This window comes from Procambarus clarkii, chromosome 45 (genome assembly GCF_040958095.1).
Source record: "Procambarus clarkii isolate CNS0578487 chromosome 45, FALCON_Pclarkii_2.0, whole genome shotgun sequence".
NCBI classification, from domain to species: Eukaryota; Metazoa; Arthropoda; class Malacostraca; order Decapoda; family Cambaridae; genus Procambarus; species Procambarus clarkii.
The window spans coordinates 8,169,527-8,193,701 of NC_091194.1; the positions used below are offsets into that span (position 1 = coordinate 8,169,527).

General features: G+C 44.8%; 1 protein-coding gene across 4 annotated transcripts in view; it reads right to left on the reverse strand.

Moving 5' to 3' along the window:
- Nucleotides 1-22,503, reverse strand: part of LOC123770072 (uncharacterized) — a 26,708-nt gene extending 4,205 nt beyond the window's left edge. Inside the window, exons 1-2 of one of the 4 annotated variants that reach the window (XR_011222104.1) lie at nucleotides 22,329-22,497; nucleotides 15,580-15,896 (exon numbers count right to left, since the gene is read on the reverse strand). Coding sequence is in view for 2 of the 4 variants with exons in the window: in XM_045761742.2 (XP_045617698.1) it covers nucleotides 11,812-12,250; nucleotides 15,580-15,809 (669 nt within the window). In the remaining 2 variants the exon portion in view is untranslated. Of the gene's footprint in view, nucleotides 1-6,688; nucleotides 12,251-15,579; nucleotides 15,897-22,328 lie in introns of those variants that run through there. The other 3 variants (XM_045761742.2, XR_006774304.2, XM_045761748.2) reach the window with 3 other exon arrangements.
- Nucleotides 22,504-24,175: the final 1,672 nt, after the last annotated feature.

Below are 24,175 nucleotides of genomic sequence, written 5' to 3' on the forward strand. Positions count from 1 at the left end.
TTCTCCCCCATCCCCCATGCCCTCCCTTCTCCCACATGCCTTCCCGTCTCTCCCACCCCCATGCCCTCCCTTCTCCCCCTCCCCCCTAAGCCCCCCACTCTCCCCCACCCCACCTAAGTCTTCCCCTCTCCCCCACTCCCCTAAACCCTCCCCTCTTCCTCACCCACCTCAGCCCTCCCTTTTCCCCCACGCCCCCCAAGCCCTCCACCCTTTTCTCTCCCCCCAAGCCCCCCCATCTCCCCTATCCCCCACAGCCTCTCCTCCCCCCATGCTTCCCCAACCCTCCCTCTCTTACCCACCCCCTGTACCCTCCCCCTCTTATCCACCCCCTGTACCCTCCCCCTCTTATCCACCCCCTGTACCCTCCCCCTCTTATCCACCCCCTGTACCCTCCCCCTCTCCCCCACCACCCCAAGCCCTCCCTCCTCCACCAATCCCCCCGTGCCAGGTCCCCCCAGCTCCCACTCACCCCAGATCCCAAAGGTCCCCCCCAGAAAAGAAGCAGAAGAGAGTCAGTTTCAGGGTGATGTACTCGAACATAGATGGGATCACAAGCAAGACAAGTGAACTAAGGGAAAGAGCACAAGAAGTTAACCCAGATGTAATCGGACTCACTGAAACAAAACTCTCTGGAATCATAACGAATGCCGTGTTTCCCCAGGAGTATACAGTAATAAGGAAAGAGAGGGAAGGTAGAGGAGGAGGCGGAGTGGCCCTACTCATGAGAAGGGAATGGAGTTTTAAGGAGATGGCCATCCCGGGCTGTGAGGAGTTCAGAGACTACATAGCAGGCACCATAACAATGGGAGGACCAAGAATAGTAGTAGCAGTAATATACAACCCTCCACCAAATGACAGGAGACCCAGTCAAGAGTATGAAAACAACAACAAGGCAGTTAACACTATAATTGAGAGGGCAGCCTCTGCTGCCTGTAGAAATAGATCCCACCTGCTCATCATGGGCGACTTCAATCACGGAAAGATTGACTGGGAGAACAAGGAACCGCATGGAGGCGAGGATACGTGGAGAGCCAAACTATTGGAGGTGGTGACAAGCAACTTTTTAACGCAGCATGTCGGAGAACCCACAAGGATGAGAGGCAATGACGAACCAGCGAGACTCGACCTAGTCTTCACTCTGAACGACTCCGACATAAGAGAAATCGGTTTTGAGGACCCAGTAGGAATGAGCGACCACAGTGTACTGGTGTTTGAGTACTTGATTGAAGAAGGGTTATTGAACTCGAGGAGGGATACCGAAACCAAAAGGTTAGCATACCGAAAGGGAAACTATGAGGGGATAAGAAAATTCCTAACAGATATAGCATGGGAAACAGAGCTCAGGGGAAAGACGGCCCAAGATATGATGGATTACATCACGCAGAAGTGCAAGGACGCAGCAAACAAGTTTGTCCCAGTCCAAAAGGAAAACAGAGAAATGAAGATGAGAAACCCATGGTTTAATCAAAGATGTAGGCTAGCTAAGCAGCAAAGTAAAAGGGCATGGAGAAACTATAGGAATAACAGGACACTGGAGAGCAGAGAAAGATACCAGAATGCCAGGAATGAATATGTCAGGATGAGAAGAGAGGCAGAAAGACAATACGAAAATGACATCGCAAGCAAGGCAAAGACTCAGCCTAAATTGTTGCATAGCCACATTAGGAGAAAAACAACAGTAAAGGAACAGGTTATGAGATTAAGGATAGGGGCGGAAGGATTCACTACAAATGACAAGGAAGTGTGTGAGGAATTGAATAAGAAATTCCAGGAGGTCTTCACCTTAGAACAAGGAGAAATTCCAGAGGTAAGTGAGGGAATAGCTAACCAGGAACCACTGGAAGAGTTTGAGATTACCAGTGGGGAAGTAAGGAAGTGTTTACTAGAGTTGGACGTGACGAAGGCTATAGGCCCAGATGGAATCTCCCCTTGGGTTCTAAAGGAAGGAGCAAGAGAACTGAGTCTACCACTCTCCATAGTGTATAACAAATCACTGGCAACAGGGGAACTGCCAGATATTTGGAAAGCAGCTAACGTAGTCCCGATATACAAGAAAGGGGATAGACAGGAGGCACTGAACTACAGGCCAGTGTCCCTAACCTGCATACCATGCAAGCTGATGGAGAAGATTGTGCGAAAAAAACTAGTGGAGCATCTGGAGCGAAGGAACTTTGTAACACAGCATCAACATGGGTTCAGGGATGGCAGGTCCTGCCTCACAGGGTTACTTGAATTCTACGACCAGGCAACAAAAATAAGGCAAGAAAGAGAAGGGTGGGCAGACTGCATATTTTTGGATTGTCAGAAAGCCTTTGATACAGTGCCACACAAGAGGCTAGTGCGAAAGTTGGAGATGCAGGCTGGAGTGAGAGGGAAGGTACTCCGGTGGATAGAGGAATACCTAAGCAACAGGAGACAACGAGTCTGTGTGAGGGGTGAAGTCTCAGATTGGCGAGACGTCACAAGTGGAGTCCCGCAGGGGTCAGTCCTCGGACCTATACTGTTTCTGGTATATGTAAATGATCTCCCAGAGGGTATAGATTCGTTCCTCTCAATGTTTGCCGACGATGCAAAAATTATGAGGAGGATTGAAACAGAGGATGATAGTAGGAGGCTACAAGATGACCTGGATAGACTGAGTGAATGGTCCAACAAATGGCTGTTGAAGTTCAACCCGAGTAAATGCAAAGTAATGAAACTAGGCAGTGGAAACAGGAGGCCAGGCACAGGATACAGAATAGGAGATGAAGTACTTAATGAAACAGACAGAGAGAAAGATCTAGGAGTTGATATCACACCAAACCTGTCTCCTGAAGCCCACATAAAGAGAATAACGTCTGCGGCATATGCGAGGCTGGCTAACATCAGAACGGCGTTCAGGAACCTGTGTAAGGAATCATTCAGAATCTTGTACACCACATATGTAAGACCAATCCTGGAGTATGCGGCCCCAGCATGGAGCCCGTACCTTGTCAAGCACAAGACGAAGCTGGAAAAAGTCCAAAGGTATGCTACTAGACTAGTCCCAGAACTAAGAGGCATGAGTTATGAGAAAAGGCTGCGGGAAATGCACCTCACGACACTGGAAGACAGAAGAGTAAGGGGGGACATGATCACAACCTACAAAATCCTCAGGGGAATCGACCGGGTAAACAAGGACGAACTTTTCAACACTGGTGGGACGCGAACAAGGGGACACAGGTGGAAGCTGAGTACCCAAATGAGCCACAGAGACGTTAGAAAGAACTTTTTCAGTGTCAGAGTAGTTAGCAAATGGAATGCATTAGGAAGTGATGTGGTGGAGGCTGACTCCATTCACAGTTTCAAATGTAGATATGATAGAGCCCAATAGGCTCAGGAATCTGTACACCAGTTGATTGACGGTTGAGAGGCGGGACCAAAGAGCCAGAGCTCAACCCCCGCAAGCACAATTAGGTGAGTACACACACACACACACACACACACACACACACACACACACACACACACACACACACACACACACACACACACACACACTCACACACACACTCACACACAGCTGCAGTAGTGCCAGTTTAATCAACTCTACAGTAAATTCTTGGCTTTGAGGAACGAGATAATTGGCAGGAAAGGTATTCTGAGAATTATAATTAATGTTACTTTGTCAGTGTTAACTTTTGTATTGAGAATATGTCTCTCTCTCACCCCCTCTCTCCCTCTCTCCCTCTCCCTCTCTCTCTCCCTCTTCCTCTTCCTCTCCCTCTCTCTCTCTCTCTCACCTATTCTACACCTCCTGCATCTATACTAATTCTCTGGCCATTTCCTGAGAGAATTTATGGACTCTGTGGTTTAGGAAAGTTATTAAAGTAGTCTTGGAGGCTGTGGATCATTCTGCCAAAAGTTTACGTTAATATTTAAGCGAAGGTTTTTTAGCTTCGTATTTTGCTTAAGGATAATATGGTTGTTCCCAGGCGCGCCTTCTACGACACCATCTTGAAGGTGAGTTTGTTGGGTATGATGGTGTCGTGTCTTCACTATAGCTGTTGTTGATGGTGAGGATGGTTGCGTTCCTTGTTTCCTCTGTTTCTCTCCCTTCCTCTCCGTTCCGTGTTCTTCATTGTTCGTTTTTTCCTGTCTTCCGTCACCTCACCCACCTCCTCACTCCCTGTCTTCCGTCACCTCACCCACCTCCTCACTCCCTGTCTTCCGTCACCTCACCCACCTCCTCACTCCCTGTCTTCCGTCACCTCACCCACCTCCTCACTCCCTGTCTTCCGTCACCTCACCCACCTCCTCACTCCCTATCTTCCGTCACCTCACCCACCTCCTCACTCCCTGTCTTCCGTCACCTCACCCACCTCCTCACTCCCTAGTCCTTCTCACTTTATTCTTCTTCGCTCTGTATTTCCCTCTCTCTCTCTACTTCCCTCCCTCCCACTATGTCTCCCCCCACACACACACACACATACACCCCTCCCTCCCACACTCCCTCCCACCCTCACCCTTCCCACCCCGTCACTTCCTGTCCCGTCAGCAACAGATTAAACAACCTGTCCCTTCCTATCGCTTCACCGTGATGACGAAGATAAAAATAATAAAAAAAAAAGGTCCTCCATCAATTTACCTCTTGTTACCCCCTTATAAGCCACTAGCTAAGACACTCCACTCTTTAATTAAACCAGAAAAGCATCAAACACCATGAAAAGGCCAACCTAACTGCCCCTAATTAGCGGGTGTTCATATTAGATTGTTGTCAAGCGCTCTCCTCCAAGAAATGTGTTATTATGTTATATTTCTGGAATATAGAAGGAGCCTTTTGACTCTGGTGGAGATTGATATTTTTATGTTATTTGTTTTTGTACATGGAATATAGGTAGAATGACAGAGAGAGAGAGAGAGAGAGAGAGAGAGAGAGAGAGAGAGAGAGAGAGAGAGAGAGACCAACAGATAAACGGAAACAGTGAGAATATGGAATGAATCTTTTGACGCAATTTCTCTTTGAGGGATACTCGATGATCTTGATTCCCTGAAGTATTCATTGGCTATTGACGTGAGCGTAGAGTACTGGGCTGAAGTGAGCGTAGAGTACTTGGCTGAAGTGAGCGTAGAGTACTGGGCTGAAGTGAGCGTAGAGTACTGGGCTGAAGTGAGCGTAGAGTACTTGGCTGAAGTGAGCGTAGAGTACTGGGCTGAAGTGAGCGTAGAGTACTTGGCTGAAGTGAGCGTAGAGTACTGGGCTGAAGTGAGCGTTGAGTACTTGGCTGAAGTGAGCGTAGAGTACTGGGCTGAAGTGAGCGTAGAGTACTTGGCTGAAGTGAGCGTAGAGTACTGGGCTGAAGTGAGCGTAGAGTACTTGGCTGAAGTGAGCGTAGAGTACTGGGCTAAAGTGAGCGTAGAGTACTGGGCTGAAGTGAGCGTAGAGTAGTGGGCTGAAGTGAGCGTAGAGTAGTGGGGGCCAGATTCACGAAGGTACTTACGAATGTTCTTCCTTCTTAGCGGCTTCGTAGCGGCTACGTCGGTATTCAGGTAGCTACACTAAGAAGGAAAACCTTCGTAAGTTTGCTCCGTCAGCTAAGTGTGCTGTCGACCACTCGTAGCTTTACGTAAACTGGATATAACTCAATTTTTCTCTACTACACGACACGGAGGATCGATTTAATTATAAAAAAGATTTTAGCTTGAGAATTTCGTCAAGCGGCGTCCTTCGTGTTAGTTATATATGCATTCTCTGCTGGAAGCTTGCAGTAAATATGTCTTTTATGATAATAGAATTAGTTTTATAATAGCAAGATGTTATACCAGTAGTTATTAAGTAAATAAACACTGGTGAACATGAAATATGAGAGAAGGTGATGAGCCCTGCCTGATGGGAGCATTTACTATCACCAAGTTCACCTAGTAATCATAATAGATGGGTATGTATAGCTAAGGTACACACCTTATTTTTAATTTATTTTGTTTGTTTTTATTTTGAAATTAAATCTGGATGAGATATAAAATAAAAATATGCTGCACAAATGATGTTAGGTAAGGGTAAAAACTTGAAAAACTTTTCTCATTGAATGCTTAAACCTATAATTATGACTATATGGACTATTAAAATAGAGAGAGAGGGAAGTAGGGGTCCAAGACCTCTTCCTGTTACACAGTTTGGGTGTGGAACAAGTAATTATCAAAAGAAGGCACCATGCCGGGAAGGCTATGTAGCAGTAAGGCAGTGAGGTGAGGCAGCTACTTATTTTATTTACCTTATAAGCTGAGGCAGCTTATTTTATTTGAGAAATTCTCAGCTGATTCCTCTACATTTAGCATGGAACAAATTTATGTCCAAGACCTCTTCCTGTTACACAATTTGGCTGTGTAACAATCAGTAAGTAATTGTCAAAGAAGGCACCAAGCTGGGAAGGCTATGGAGCACCATTGTGTGTAGCAATAAACCAATTTTTTTTTTACAAATAATGCACCTGTGAGAAACAAATCTTGTCAGCTGTAAAAATATTAATGCAGTTATTAAAATAAAAAATATATCTTTTTATTCTAGCTTTTTGTACTGTACAGTATATCCAAAGAAGTGAAAATTTGAGACATAATGCACAATTTAATGAATGATTCAAAAGAAATATGACTATTATACATCAACATGAGATCTTAATGATCCATGGTTAACATGATTTAATAAGGATAATATTGGTAATAATACAAACTATAATTTAAAATCTTTATTACTGATATTTTTGTATTAAGAAGCTTAGGTATACACAGCAATGTGCTGCTACCCTATTCTATATGGAAGATTACACAGTGTAGATCAAAAACTAGCTATAAGTTCATCTAATACTCCCATCTCACAAGATGGTTAGACATACATGGAATCAGGGGAGAAAATACCAGCCTCAATACACAAAACAAATCAACTCTGACTAAACAACTTCAGGATTTTCACAAGAGGTAAGCACTGAATGATGGAAACATTATATTATAACTATTCTTACCAGTTTCTACAAGACTCCTCTCAAACAATGTATTTTTTAGCATGTTTAGGTATACACACAGCAATGTCCTGCTTCCCTATTCTGTATGAAGGACCACATAGTCTAGATAAAAAACCAGCTACAAGCTCATCCAACATCCCCACCTCACAGGACGGCCAGTCATACATATTATCAGGAGAGAATAAAATATGTAAGGCTGATCTATTAGCCCCCACTGGGAAAATCTGGGTACAGCACAAGAATATCTTCCAATATTCCTAAGTGTATGAAGTAATTACAGAGCTCAAAGTACCTCATACCATTTGGTCTGAAGAACGGAGAATGATAACAAAGGTTACCTCCCATATTTTGTTTATAATTGTTTGTTTACAGGACTTGTTACACTGTTTGCTATACAGCTGGTTACAAAGTTTCGTTACAAGGCTGGTTACAAAGTTTCGTTACAAGGCTGGTTACAAAGCTTCGTTACAAGGCTGGTTACAAAGCTTCGTTACAAGGCTGGTTACAAAGTTTCGTTACAAGGCTGGTTACAAAGCTTCGTTACAAGGCTGGTTACAAAGTTTCGTTACAAGGCTGGTTACAAAGCTTCGTTACAAGGCTGGTTACAAAGCTTCGTTACAAGGCTGGTTACAAAGCTTCGTTACAAGGCTGGTTACAAAGCTTCGTTACAAGGCTGGTTACAAAGCTTCGTTACAAGGCTGGTTACAAAGCTTCGTTACAAGGCTGGTTACAAAGCTTCGTTACAAGGCTGGTTACAAAGCTTCGTTACAAGGCTGGTTACAAAGCTTCGTTACAAGGCTGGTTACAAAGCTTCGTTACAAGGCTGGTTACAAAGCTTCGTTACAAGGCTGGTTACAAAGCTTCGTTACAAGGCTGGTTACAAAGCTTCGTTACAAGGCTGGTTACAAAGCTTCGTTACAAGGCTGGTTACAAAGCTTCGTTACAAGGCTGGTTACAAAGCTTCGTTACAAGGCTGGTTACAAAGCTTCGTTACAAGGCTGGTTACAAAGCTTCGTTACAAGGCTGGTTACAAAGCTTCGTTACAAGGCTGGTTACAAAGCTTCGTTACAAGGCTGGTTACAAAGCTTCGTTACAAGGCTGGTTACAAAGCTTCGTTACAAGGCTGGTTACAAAGCTTCGTTACAAGGCTGGTTACAAAGTTTCGTTACAAGGCTGGTTACAAAGCTTCGTTACAAGGCTGGTTACAAAGCTTCGTTACAAGGCTGGTTACAAAGCTTCGTTACAAGGCTGGTTACAAAGTTTCGTTACAAGGCTGGTTACAAAGCTTCGTTACAAGGCTGGTTACAAAGCTTCGTTACAAGGCTGGTTACTGTACGTGTTACAGTCTGCCAATAGTTACGTGACCATTACTAACAGTATACAATCCTGATTGTTTTATTTTGTTTATTTCATTGTTTTGTTTACTTATTGTATAAATTATTTGTTTATTAGTTCATGAGATGTATTTTTTTCTTCTGAACGTTACTTTATTATATTTTATTGGTACTTTATAAAACACTGTTTGTATACATGGACAATGCAGTTTGTATACATGGACAATGCAGCTTGTATACATGGACAATGCAGCTTGTATACATGGACAATGCAGCTTGTATACATGGACAATGCAGCTTGTATACATGGACAATGCAGCTTGTATACATGGACAATGCAGTTTGTATACATGGACAATGCAGCTTGTATACATGGACAATGCAGTTTGTATACATGGACAATGCAGCTTGTATACATGGACAATGCAGTTTGTATACATGGACAATGCAGCTTGTATACATGGACAATGCAGTTTGTATACATGGACAATGCAGCTTGTATACATGGACAATGCAGCTTGTATACATGGACAATGCAGTTTGTATACATGGACAATGCAGCTTGTATACATGGACAATGCAGCTTGTATACATGGACAATGCAGTTTGTATACATGGACAATGCAGCTTGTATACATGGACAATGCAGCTTGTATACATGGACAATGCAGCTTGTATACATGGACAATGCAGCTTGTATACATGGACAATGCAGCTTGTATACATGGACAATGCAGTTTGTATACATGGACAATGCAGTTTGTATACATGGACAATGCAGTTTGTATACATGGACAACGCAGTTTGTATACATGGACAATGCAGCTTGTATACATGGACAATGCAGTTTGTATACATGGACAATGCAGTTTGTATACATGGACTACTGCATATAGGCTGTAGACAGGGGAACACTATGTATAACTCAGCAACATGTACACAATATATGTATATGCACACCTTGTATAGTTGGATATAAATAAAATACAAGACAGTTTAAAAAATAAATCAATAGATTATACCGTATTTTCCCTTCAGAATTAGAACGAATATTTCTGGATACTTTGTTAATTATTATTTATACAAAAGAATAAAAATAAATGTTAAATATGTTAATATTTTGGGGCTGAGCAGCAGAACGAGTTTACAGGTGTGGAGGGCAGCCCCTTTAGGTTACAGGTGTGGAGGGCAGCCCCTTTAGGTTACAGGTGTGGAGGGCAGCCCCTTTAGGTTACAGGTGTGGAGGGCAGCCCCTTTAGGTTACAGGTGTGGAGGGCAGCCCCTTTAGGTTACAGGTGTGGAGGGCAGCCCCTTTAGGTTACAGGTGTGGAGGGCAGCCCCTTTAGGTTACAGGTGTGGAGGGCAGCCCCTTTAGGTTACAGGGGTGGAGGGCAGCCCCTTTAGGTTACAGGTGTGGAGGGCAGCCCCTTTAGGTTACAGGGGTGGAGGGCAGCCCCTTTAGGTTACAGGTGTGGAGGGCAGCCCCTTTAGGTTACAGGGGTGGAGGGCAGCCCCTTTAGGTTACAGGTGTGGAGGGCAGCCCCTTTAGGTTACAGGGGTGGAGGGCAGCCCCTTTAGGTTACAGGTGTGGAGGGCAGCCCCTTTAGGTTACAGGGGTGGAGGGCAGCCCCTTTAGGTTACAGGTGTGGAGGGCAGCCCCTTTAGGTTACAGGGGTGGAGGGCAGCCCCTTTAGGTTACAGGTGTGGAGGGCAGCCCCTTTAGGTTACAGGGGTGGAGGGCAGCCCCTTTAGGTTACAGGTGTGGAGGGCAGCCCCTTTAGGTTACAGGTGTGGAGGGCAGCCCCTTTAGGTTACAGGGGTGGAGGGCAGCCCCTTTAGGTTACAGGTGTGGAGGGCAGCCCCTTTAGGTTACAGGTGTGGAGGGCAGCCCCTTTAGGTTACAGGTGTGGAGGGCAGCCCCTTTAGGTTACAGGTGTGGAGGGCAGCCCCTTTAGGTTACAGGTGTGGAGGGCAGCCCCTTTAGGTTACAGGGGTGGAGGGCAGCCCCTTTAGGTTACAGGTGTGGAGGGCAGCCCCTTTAGGTTACAGGGGTGGAGGGCAGCCCCTTTAGGTTACAGGTGTGGAGGGCAGCCCCTTTAGGTTACAGGGGTGGAGGGCAGCCCCTTTAGGTTACAGGTGTGGAGGGCAGCCCCTTTAGGTTACAGGCGTGGAGGGCAGCCCCTTTAGGTTACAGAGGTGGAGGGCAGCCCCTTTAGGTTACAGGTGTGGAGGGCAGCCCCTTTAGGTTACAGGTGTGGAGGGCAGCCCCTTTAGGTTACAGGTGTGGAGGGGCAGCCCCTTTAGGTTACAAGGGAGGAGGGCAGCCCCTTTAGGTTACAGGCGTGGAGGGCAGCCCCTTTAGGTTACAGGTGTGGAGGGCAGCCCCTTTAGGTTACAGGTGTGGAGGGCAGCCCCTTTAGGTTACAGGTGTGGAGGGGCAGCCCCTTTAGGTTACAGGGGTGGAGGGCAGCCCCTTTAGGTTACAGGCGTGGAGGGCAGCCCCTTTAGGTTACAGGTGTGGAGGGCAGCCCCTTTAGGTTACAGGTGTGGAGGGCAGCCCCTTTAGGTTACTGGGGTGGAGGGCAGCCCCTTTAGATTACAGGCGTGGAGGGCAGCCCCTTTAGGTTACAGGTGTGGAGGGCAGCCCCTTTAGGTTACAGGTGTGGAGGGCGGCCCCTTTAGGTTACAGGTGTGGAGGGCAGCCCCCTTTAGGTTACAGGGGTGGAGGGCAGCCCCTTTAGGTTACAGGGGTGGAGGGCAGCCCCTTTAGGTTACAGGTGTGGAGGGCAGCCCATTTAGGTTACAGGTGTGGAGGGCAGCCCCTTTAGGTTACAGGCATGGAGGGCAGCCCCTTTAGGTTACAGGTGTGGAGGGCAGCCCCTTTAGGTTACAGGGGTGGAGGGCAGCCCCTTTAGGTTACAGGTGTGGAGGGCAGCCCCTTTAGGTTACAGGTGTGGAGGGCAGCCCCTTTAGGTTACAGGTGTGGAGGGCAGCCCCTTTAGGTTACAGGTGTGGAGGGCAGCCCCTTTAGTTTACAGGCGTGGAGGGGCAGCCCCTTTAGGTTACAGGCGTGGAGGGCAGCCCCCTTTAGGTTACAGGTGTGGAGGGCAACCCCTTTAGGTTACAGATGTGGAGGGGCAGCCCCTTTAGGTTACAGGTGTGGAGGGCCGCCCCTTTAGGTTACAGGCGTGGAGGGCCGCCCCATTAAATTAAGGTAAAGAGCCACTAGTACAGGAAGAGGTGCTATAATATATACAAATACAGGTCAAAATACAAAAATTTTATACACATCGACTTATGGGCTTATATTCAGATACATGAACACATACAGAGGCTTGTAAGATACAGTTAGAGGGAGGGGCGCCCGTGGGAGGTACAGAACAAGACGAGGAGATGAGCTTGCATGATACAACAAGGCCGTGAGACAAGCCCGTGAGACAAGCCCGTGAGACAAGCCCGTGAGACAAGCTCGCGAGACAAGCTCGCGAGACAAGGCTTGATGCTCAGTGCTTGGCCTGAGCAGCTGGCTGGCTGGCCTGCTCCTCCCTCGGGGCACTGAGTGGAGGATCAACCCTGGGGTGAGTGACGCTCCCTTGAGGCGGAGGGGCACCGTCCTTCTCAGCCAAGGAGGAGCAGGACACCTGGAGGGCGAGGTTGGAGTAGCAACCATGGTGTAGAAATGACGGTCTACCACCTTCACTACTTCCTCCCTCACTTCTCCCTCTAGCCCTACCCTCACCATCACTCTCTTCTCCCTCATTCTCGGCATTTCTCTCACTACTCCTGGCGACGCCCCCACCTCGTCCTCCAACACCTCCTCCCCCAGGAGCACGACCTCCAGCACGCCCTCCAGCACGACCCGGGGACCCTCCTGGTCGTCGGGACTTGAAGGAGAGGGTAAGGATTCGCGTCAGGTCGTTTCTCTTCTTCCGTCTCAGTTCCCTGAAAATATTTCAGCGTCTTGTTCAGAGTTCAGGCGAGAGGCCCCTTCAGGAAGGGTGTTCAACACCGTGCAATGCAGAGACAGCGATAGATAGCTAAGCAGGCTGATAGATAGACAAGCAGGGTGATAGACAGGCAAGCATAGCGATGGACAATCAGAAACACACACCCGCACACACACACACACGCACACACACACACACACACACACACACACACACACACACACACACACACACACACACACACACACACACACACACACACACACACACACACACACACACACACACACACGGTGTCGTTGAACATAACGAGGTGTTTGTGTGTAACGAGAGCGCTCCGTCACTCCAATCAGGTCATGCGCTCAACTCAAGGCTTAATCTGGGTCGAAGTCGTTTTTCCTTGACTTTTATTTTAATTAATCGGTGTGTGCGTTTGTGCGCATGTGTGGGTGTATTTATTATTCGTGCCTGTAGAATCGAGCTTTAGCTCTTGGACCCGGCTTTACAAACCAATGTATTTTTCCTTTATTATATCTACTGCAAATATTTCTCTCTGACACACACACACACACACACACACACACACACACACACACACACACACACACACACACACACATACACTCACACACACACCAGGAATATCATCCCGTAGCAGCTGTCTAATTCCCAGGTACCTACTTACTGCTAGGTGAACAGTTGCAACATGGTGAAATAAAACCCTCCAATTTGTTTCTGCCTTCTCCGGGAATCGAACCCGGGCCATTAGGACTACGACCCCCGAGCGCTGTCCACTCAGCCGCGAGGCCCCAAGTGTGTGTGTGTGTGTGTGTGTGTGTGTGTGTGTGTGTGTGTGTGTGTGTGTGTGTGTGTGTGTGTGTGTGTGTGTGTGTGTGTGTGTGTGTGTGTGTGCTGGGGACGTCATTTAGAGAGTGGTGTCACTAGACCAAGAACTTCAGTACACACTAAAAGGATTGCACTTTAGTTCTGGTTGAACTGTCCATCACAATACTGAGAGATTTAGGTGTGAGGAAGGGACTTAGTGCAGGAGGGAGAGAGAGAGAGAGAGAGAGAGAGAGAGAGAGAGAGAGAGAGAGAGAGAGAGAGAGAGAGAGAGAGAGAGAGAGAGAGAGAGAGAGAGAGAGAGAGAGAGAGAGAGAGAGAGAGAGAGAGAGAGAGAGAGAAGAGGAAGGAAGGAGAAAAAGAGATGCAGGAGAGAGAGAAAGAGTATGGGGGAAGGTTGCCCATTGCGGTACGAGAGTTTGGGCCGCCTGCGCATCCAAGCTGCGCGGTACCAGTCAGCTGAGAGAATGACGATGTTTATGTCGAGATGTTCGGCGAGAGCGGCAATTATTTAACTCCAGACACGGTACGTTGTGAATTTGTTGTTGCCTAGAGTGATTAGCTTGTCCGGGGGCTCACTCTGTGTGGCGTCCCACTGTGGTGGGGGCGTCCCACTGTGGTGGGGGCGTCACACTGTGGTGGAGGCGTCACACTGACAGTGGCGTCACACTGATTATGGCGTCGCATTGTTGGGGATGTTATCACTGTTGGTGGCGTCACACTGTGGTGGTGGCGTCACATTGTGATGGTGGCGTCATACTGTGGTGGGGGCGTCACACAGTGGTGGAGGCGTCGGCGTCACACTGTGGTGGAGGCGTCCCAATGTGGTGGGCGTCACAATGTAGGTACAACCATTACAGGGTACAGTAACGGTCCTGTTCCCACAGTGGGTTTCTGGCTGTATTACACTAGGTCGTTACAGCTCAATTATATACCCCAAGGTGAATAAACACTGAGAGCTTAATTCTATCCTGAACTCTGGGATTACAGCAGCCTGCCCATAGTTAGGTCAAGGCTACTTTAGGTTAAGGTTGAATTAGGTTAGGTTTCATTATGTTTGGTTATGTTAATACGGTGTATTATTGATGATAATATGAAAAAGGGAATTCGAAACCTATTTTAGTGTACCCGAGAATTCTGGCTACAGAAGACTAAATTCTTAAAAGAAAACATTTCGAACATAGACTTTATATTTTAAACTAAAGATTTATAGTGACTTTTTATATTTTAAACTAAAGATTTATAGTATAAAGTTATAAATATTATAATATTAAAGTTAAATTAAAAGTTATAATATGAGAATAATCTGTTTAAGACAATAGTTCACTTGCCAGTTTACATGTAGACAATGGAACCGTAATATACTTTAAGACAATCACAGATGTCTTAGATAATTATCCAGGTGGTTTGAGGGGCAGGGGGGGGGGGGGGAGTTGTTTCTCATAGTAATGGATAAGGTCAGAGGAGGAACTCAGTGTAGAGGCAGGCTGGAATATGAGGTACACTGTTGCCTTGACTGATCCCGGCAGCAAATGGCTCTTAATCTGTCAAATCCCCGTCAAACTGTGTTACATAAGGGGAGAGGACGCCAGTGGTAGCAAGTCTTGTGTTGTCGGAACTATACCAATGACCATTAAGCGGTGTTGAAGCCTTCGCCAGGCGTATGACAGGGCGGTCTAGTGATAAAAAAATTTCGGCTAAACTTCAGTATAGAAGCTTTTGAGTTGTAGAAAGAGAACAGTAGAAGGAAAGAGGGGGCACTTACACGGCACCTGGCTGGGATATCCATGTGCATGTGGAATAAGCTCAAATGTTCCAGTAGATGAGAGGAACTGCCAACATTGTGGAGAAATGCCCGACAGACCACTGAAACATTTCCTAAAACAGTGCAGTTACAAATAAAATCATATTACCACTGAGATTTAAGCAGAAACAGTTGACTCTCACACTGGATATATAACCTTACTAGAAGCAGCATGTCATAAATGCTTATCCATTGAATTGGAAATACTAAAATGAGTAGCATGTAGCAAGGTAGTCACATGCTTAGGCCCTGCGCAGGAATACTCACGAAAAAAAAGCTGATAATGTGTAACGTAAATAATGACTTTTGTTCTGGTTTTCAATGCATTGTAAATAGCGAATAATTACATATTTGAGAGATCCGCACTGCCCACCTACCTCCTCCTCCTTCTCTAAATGATTGGATAGTTAAGTTTCTAATTTGAACTGCCCCCCGGGTGTGATCTGGGCCAAATAAGTCAAGCTGAACCCTCCTCATTGCAACTAGTGTCTTGTTGGACCAATAGGTTTGGCTTCAGCTGTGTTGTGGATGCCCAGAGGTGTAATATTGCCTAATGAAGGCATAATGTAAATGTGATTTTGTCTCCTTGCTCCCTAACACTACCTCTCCCAGCCTTCTCTCCCTCAGCTGGGAGGGAAGGCCTTCCTCTCACTCGTCCCTTCCATTCCGTCACTCACCTCCTTCGCTCCATCCACTGCATGCAGATGACGGCGACAATGATGATGAAGAAGAAGGTGAAGATGCAGAGAATGAGAAGCCAGACGGTAACGTCGAGGGAGTGGGACTCCACCGTCAGGCGGTCCTCCTCGCTCATGACTGCCACCGGTGCGCCTGGAGCCAGTAAGTCGCTTCCTTCTAAGGGCACGCCGCTGCCAAGGGTCACACTAGGCTCTAGAGCCTTGTTCATGGTAGGTGGGATGCTGGTCACGGGGGCTCACTTCATCTGTCTTTCTAATTTTGTTTACATTATCGTACCCCCGGTTCCTACCTGTGGCTGATAGAACATATATATATATATATATATATATATATATATATATATATATATATATATATATATATATATATATATATATATTAGTTGATTTTATACCCGCATTAGGTCAGGTGATAATACAATGAAGGTGAAAAACATGGGGGGATACATAAGGGATAAACATAGGGGCTGCAGAAGGCTTATTGGCCCATACGAGGCATCTCCTATCTAAACACAAAGATTAATCCAGTGTAATTGGCCTGTTATGTTGGACATTGTCTTCTGTGTTGGCATCGATATGTTCTTGTCTTGTATATATATATATGTCGTACCTAGTAGCCAGAACGCACTTCTCAGCCTACTATTCAAGGCCCGATTTGCCTAATAAGCCAAGTTTTCATGAATTAATTGTTTTTCGACAACCTAACCTACCTAACCTAACCTAACCTACCTTTTTCGGCTACCTAACCTAACCTAACCAATAGAGATAGGTTAGGTTAGGTTAGGTAGGATTGGTTAGGTTCGGTCATATATCTACGTTAATTTTAACTCCAATAAAATAAAATTAACATCATACATAATGAAATGGGTACTTTATCATTTCATAAGAAAAAAATAAGAGAAAATATATTAATTCAGGAAAACTTGGCTTATTAAGCAAATCGGGCCTTACATAGTAGGCTCAGAAGTGCGTTCTGGCTACTAGGTACGACATATATATATATATATATATATATATATATATATATATATATATATATATATATATATATATATATATATATATATATATATATATATGATATTAAACAAATACATACATTTTAGATTTAATTAAAACAAAATTAAATTTAAATCTAAAATGCAGTATTATTATTGCATTATTTTGTATTTTTCTCTAACATATAGATGCGTTAATGAAATATAATTCCGATATATCAACTTTTGGGCCGCCCTTAACATATATATTATTCTGCGTTTGGCAACTGAAAAGAACTTTTGTTCTCGTAAATCACTATTTATATATCTTTATGCTCATGTTTCTTATCCTTGACTTTATTGCAATCTATTTTGCATCTTGCAGCGACGTAAGTGTGTACATTAGCCTGCCTCACTGTTAATTAATAGTCATACGTCTGGCACTAAGGCACAATATTGCTTCATCGGACTTCTAATACAATAATAATAATAATAATAATAATAATAATATGATATTAGACAAATACATAGAAAAAAAATATTTTGAAGCAAATCGATGTTGTTAGACAGGATTCGTGACTCAGAGACTCAGATCAAGCCTCTTTAGAAGAGAAGTTGTTTGTGTTAAATTCAGCCACTCGGAACAAACAGTTCCAAGTATAACGGGCTATGGTGAACCCGTAGTGGACTTGCTAGAACAGACGAGATCTGGCCGGTCTCTGTGTATCCTATAAGGCTAAAAGAAATTGCATACCTCTAATCTTCTATACTTGCAAATAACGTCATTATATATCTCTCTGTGCCACACACAGAGATAAGTCTGCACCGCGCCAGGATATGTTTCTGTGCCCCACACACACACACACACACACACACACACACACACACACACACACACACACACACACACACACACACACACACACACACAGTAAACAGTTGATTGACAGTTGAGAGGCGGGCCGAAAGAGCAAAGCTCAACCCCGGCAAACACAACTACGTGAATACACCTGAGTGCTACACACACACAAACACACACACACCTGAATGCCACACACACACACACCTGAATGCCACACACACCTGGCCACAGCCCCCAGTATCCCATACCGACCTAAAACTTTAGCTATTCCTCTCGTCGCAATACGCATGTTGATCTTAACGCCTTGATGATTGATTAATCAATTGCTAATAGTGTCGTTGAGATCAGGGCTGTCGTCTTGTGGGGCCACGGGGGAAAAAAATAAAGAGTCGGGTGCAAATGATTGATTAGCGACGCTTTCCATCCATGATTGATTGTTTATCACTGTGTTCATTTTTAGCCCCGTTATAGAAAATGGAGAGCGTTGTTTTGTTGCAGGGGAAACACCAGGAATTTTTACACTTATTAATAATTTATATTTTCGTTATTACTATCGTCATGATGACTAATATATATATATATATATATATATATATATATATATATATATATATATATATATATATATATATATATATATATATATATATATGTCGTACCTAGTAGCCAGAACTCACTTCTCAGCCTACTATTCAAGGCCCGATTTGCCTAATAAGCCAAGTTTTCCTGAATTAATATATTTTCTCTAAATTTTTTCTTATGAAATGATAAAGCTACCCATTTCATTATGCATGAGTTCAATTTTTTTTCATTGGAGTTAAAATTAACGTAGATATATGACCGAACCTAACCAACCCTACCTAACCTAACCTAACCTATATTTATAGGTAAGGTTAGGTTAGGTAGCCAAAAAAGCTATGTTAGGTTAGGTTAGGTAGGTTAGGTAGACGAAAAAACATTAATTCATGAAAACTTGGCTTATTAGGCAAATCGGGCCTTGAATAGTAGGCTGAGAAGTGCGTTCTGGCTATTAGGTACGACATATATATATATATATATATATATATATATATATGTTTGTTCATTTGACATTATTCTCTTCAAACTTGTTTCGTCCCACACACGCGCGCGCGCGCATGCGGCTGAGCACGGTGCATATTCTTCGATTGTGTGAAAGCATAAGTCACAAGAGACCACTACTGACGCTATAGAAGCTGGCTGGTGTGGGTGGACAAGTGCCTGAGGTGATGAGGGAGTTCCTCAAAGGATGGAAACAAAGAATGATAGTGAGAAGAGGAAATACCAGAGAGAGAGAGAGAGAGAGAGAGAGAGAGAGGTAACGTGCGTAGTGCCTCAAGGGTATTTCATCAAGATGGAAGCCATTTTCTTTTCTTCATATCAACATTTATTGATGTTGTAAGATGCACAACAGAGAGGGTATTGTAACACCCAACAAAGTAACCCCTAGACATTCAAGTGGTGAGAATGTTAACCTTGACATTCAGTAAACATATGGCTACTGGACTTTAACCCGGCCAAATGCAAGGGCATGAGGAAGGCCCAGGAGTGTAAAGACCTGTACACTAGTTTTTAATGAGACAGATTCTTTGATTGTTAAATGTATCTTGTGTTGGAGTTAGCTAACCTGTTCCATAATTAATAATTTAGCTACGCTCGGCGATATTGTGTCACTATATCGAGAAGGTGTGTGGGCCGACGCATCTTATCCTCTCACCTAATAGGTCACCCTAATAGGTCACCTAATAGGTTGTTCCTTCACCTCACAAGTCCTCCGTGATGTGATGTGGTGAGAGATCACGTGCTTGCTTGCTTGCTTGCCAGGTGCAGTGATTAAGACTTGAGGTTATCTTGAGATGATTTCGGGGCTTTAGTGTCCCCGCGGCCCGGTCCTCGACCAGGCCTCCACCCCCAGGATGCAGCCCGTGACAGCTGACTTACACCCAGGTACCTATTTTACTGCTAGGTAACAGGGGCATAGGGTGAAAGAAACTCTGCCCATTGTTTCTCGCCGGTGCCTCGGGATCGAACCCGGGACCACAGGATCACAAGTCCAGCGTGCTGTCCGCTCGGCCGACCGGCTCCCTTGTTGGTGGAGTAATTATGACATGGAAGTAATTAGGTCTGTTTCCACAGACATATTTACTCTTGTCACCACCACCATCATCACCATCACCACCATCACCATCATTATCCTCACCACTCTCAACAACCACACAACAACTCTTGCGATACTTTGCAAGAAAAGTTGCATCCTTTCCTGGCTACCATTCGCACTCTTGTCGAAATGAAAGTCGCAGAATCAAATTATTACGGGACATTTGCGTTGTTTGGTGAACATTATAGGCACGAGGAGATAACGAGAGTGGGTGGAAGAGAGAGAGAGAGAGAGAGAGAGAGAGAGAGAGAGAGAGAGAGAGAGAGAGAGAGAGAGAGAGAGAGAGAGAGAGAGAGAGAGAGAGAGGAGACTGGGTAGGTCCATTACTTAACTATTAATGCCAGGTCTATTAATAAAATGGTATTATTTTATGTACCGACTTCTGATATCTCCTTTGTATATTCTTGATATCTTCTTTGTATATTATTGATGTCTTCCTTGTATATTCTTGATATCTTTTTTGTATATTCTTGATATCTCCTTTGTATATTCTTCAAATACTTTTCCTGTGCATTTTCCGCTGATATCGATGATTTATTTTGATAACTCGATATCACCCATCACGGGTTTTCGTGGTCACTGAGACTCTATTTTTTGTTCACTTTGTGTTCAGGGACAATTTATTTTTTTCCTCCCCAGGAGTGAGAGTGGGCCGGGGTGACCCAGTGTCGGCGCCTCTGTGTGTGTCCTGTTGTGTTTACTGTCAATATTGACGGTGTTGGAACCCTTGTTGGGGGGCTTTGGGAAGTCTGCCCCAGACGTTCAACCGAGCAACTCCTCGAAGGATGGAAATCAAAGAATGACTGTGAGAAGGACTACTGGTAAGTTTTAAAGTTTTAAACCAGTTTTTTTTACCAGTTTTAAAGACAAAACTGGTAAGACTATAGGCTTCTGGTTAAAGTGTATCAAAATCACACTCAGAAATCACAATTGCGTGATGCATCAAATGAATAAAACCATGTTTTATCCATGTCGTAGCTCGGTTGATTAAGGCAGCGGCGTCTGGGATGCTCTCGGACGCAGGTTCGAATCCTCGTCACGGCCCTTGTGGATTTGTATCAAAATAAATGTCAAAATAGAGAGCATTTGATACTGTCCCCACCTCAGAGACTCACACTCAGGCTAGGAAAAGGCAGGCTGCTGGTCTGTGTAAAAAAAAGTGCTAGAAAGTGTGTGTGTGAAGGGAGTGCCTCTCAGGAAGGAAACAAAGGGTCATAGTGAAAGCAAGAGACCTCAAAGAGTGGCGAGAGGCAACGAGCAGAGTGCCACAAGGATCGGTACGTGAGACCATCATATTTCTAACACGCGTCGGTGATTTAACAGGAGAAACTGGCTCTTGTATATCAATGTTTGCAGATCATGCGCAATTAATGAAAATCCCGGAACGGAGTGAGACCGCGATACCCCTGAGGGCGATCTTGTCACTAAAGAGCTGGTCGGAGAAATGGCTTCTAGATCTCAATCCAGTTAAGTGCAAATTATGAGGTAGAAAGATGAGTGCTGAGGGAACCTTTAAACAGACATAGCCCCAGATATAATGCCAGAAGCATGTATTAACCATATCAATAACATGTGCCATACTGGCCAGCGAACGTATAGCGTCCAGATACTTGGAAGAAAGAACGTTTCACCACCTATGTGAGACTCAATCTTAAATATGCAGCCCCGACATGGAACCCTCACCTGTGGGAAAAGCACAAGACAAAACTGGAAAAGGTCCAGATTTAAGCAACAAGGCTGGTTCTTGAGCTGAGGGGCGTGAGTTATGAGGACAGGCTGTAAAGACTGCAATTCCTTTTCACTAGGGAATACCGGGGGAAGACATGATAGCGACGTAGACGATTCTGAAGAGAATTGACAAAATAAACAAAGAAGCATTGTTCCAAAATAGAAACAGCAGAACGAGGGAGCATAGATGGAAAATAGGAACACAATGGTTGTTGTGTTAGAATCAACTTGTCTAAAAATGGTTCAGAAAGCAGTGATAGGAACCCATTATTGGTGTTAATTTTTGAGGGATGTTCCTGTGAGAGTCCCAACGTGGCCTAGGACCCGACCCTGAGGGCACCCATGGTGGGCCCCGACCCTGTGGGCACCCATGGTGGGCCCCGACCCTGTGGGCACCCATGGTGGGCCCCGACCCTGTGGGCACCCATGGGGAGTACTCCTGACCTCCATCCAGCACCTCAATGGTGCCATTGTTGCCAATAATAACCACACTATTTAACATAGTTAACAACTGCCAATAAAGCGCGTAACACTCTATGTCTGTAAGTTCCTGGACATTAACGCCTTAATGCGTCCACTGGTTAACGTTTGTTCCTCGCTCTTCTGCTCACTAGGTGTAATATATATATATATATATATATATATATATATATATATATATATATATATATATATATATATATATATATATATATATATATATATATATATATACCGGTCTATTTTTTTCTTACATTGGCCAATACAGTACTAAGAAAAAAATCGGTAAATTTCGGTTACGTAAAGTTGCTAAGTTATTCTTGGTTCAAATTACACAAAATTATTATCTCGTGTTGATATGAATGCATCAGTCAAAACGTAGGGAGGAGGGGGAAAATAACAAATAATTTCACACAAAAAAATAATAACTTCTCTGTAGCGCAGTGGCTTCGTCCGACGTTCACCACCGGAAGGTAAATACGTCAGCAAGCCTAACGTAACCTACATGTAACTCCGTATATGTGGGAACTGAGCACAGGCGCCAGGGCGGGCCGTAGTGTCATGCCCTAGGGAACTACACATAGCAGAAGTTCCTTCGTCTCCTCCTCTCACCACAACACAACATTAGACACTGGTGACACTGGTGACACTGGTGGCACTGGTGGCACTATCTAGTCCACATCCGCTCCCTCCCTCCTTCCCCTGTCGTCAGCACATGTGAGCCTCGACGCCTCATGTGATCGCGCTTAGGAACCTGGTAGGAAGTCGCAGGAAGGGTTGGGGCGTGGTGCAGGGACGGCAAGTGGATTGGATGGAAAGGGCGAGTAGGAATACCGATGCTTCTCGAGTGCTTAGACACAACTGCAGGTACACGTATGCCTCTTACACATGTGGGGGGGGGGAACGGCACAGATGTTAGCTTCACCACCCGCAAGTGTGTGTGTGTGTGTGTGTGTGTGTGTGTGTGTGTGTGTGTGTGTGTGTGTGTGTGTGTCGTGCTCGGGCATCTGGTTCAGCTGGCAAGAAATCTTTTTTCTTCGAATATTTAATAAATTTGTTAAAATTAAATAAATGGCTGATACTATAAGGTTGTGTGTTGTTGTTGTTGTTGTGTGGGGTTATTGGGAGTTAAAGGGATGGGGGGATGGGGGTTATGTTGGTACTTTGTGTGGAGGAGTCTCTCTCTCTCTCTCTCTCTCTCTCTCTCTCTCTCTCTCTCTCTCTCTCTCTCCCATACAAGATAATGAAAGCCCGGTTGTTTCACCTGTTTATTATTATCACAGTAGAAATTCCTATATAAAAAAGTAATCCTGAAACAGGACAATTTTCTTCATTACACCGTGAGAGTAACCCAAAGCAAACTAGCCTCTACCGCCTCACCACACAGAGGCGAGAGTCCGCGCCTCACGCTCCAAGGAACAACACCCCCCTCCTGTCTCGTTCCAATACATACGTAACAAATACGATGAACTACAATGCTTGCCATATCAATGCTAATCACAATGATGAACATCGCAATGAACAATGAACATCGCAATAATATCAATGTGAACAATAAGAAGCACCGAGGCGATAATTAACAACCAAACAGCCCAATTAAGCAGGGGGGAAAGATGTAGTTCCTTGCGGTGGCTTGCGGGGTTGTGGCAGTTCTCCATTCCGCTCTACAAGACGCTCTTAAACCTTAAGAATACAGCTCAATCTCACTTAAGAAGGACAATTAGGGAATATTATACACGCCTTCCTTCACTATGTCAATAATTAAATGGTGCAGAATTATACAAAATAAGCTTAAACGTACAGTTTGTAAATTTCACTTCTGAACGTATTAGCAGAAGACAGGGTATGTGTAGGTTAAGTTGAGAGAGGGTGTGTGTAGGTTAACTTTAGAGAGGGTATGTGTAGGTTAAGTTGAGAGAGGGTATGTGTGGGTTAAGTTGAGAGAGGGTATGTGTAGGTTAACTTTAGAGAGGGTATGTGTAGGTTAAGTTGAGAGAGGGTATGTGTGGGTTAAGTTGAGAGAGGGTATGTGTAGGTTAACTTTAGAGAGGGTATGTGTAGGTTAAGTTGAGAGAGGGTATGTGTGGGTTAAGTTGAGAGAGGGTATGTGTAGGTTAGGTTTAGAGAGGGTATGTGTAGGTTAGGTTTAGAAAGGGTATGTGTAGGTTAAATTTAGAGAGGGTATGTGTAGGTTAAGTTGAGAGAGGGTGTGTGTAGGTTAGGTTTAGAGAGGGTATGTGTAGGTTAGGTTTAGAAAGGGTATGTGTAGGTTAAATTTAGAGAGGGTATGTGTAGGTTAAGTTGAGAGAGGGTGTGTGTAGGTTAGGTTTAGAGAGGGTATGTGTGGGTTAG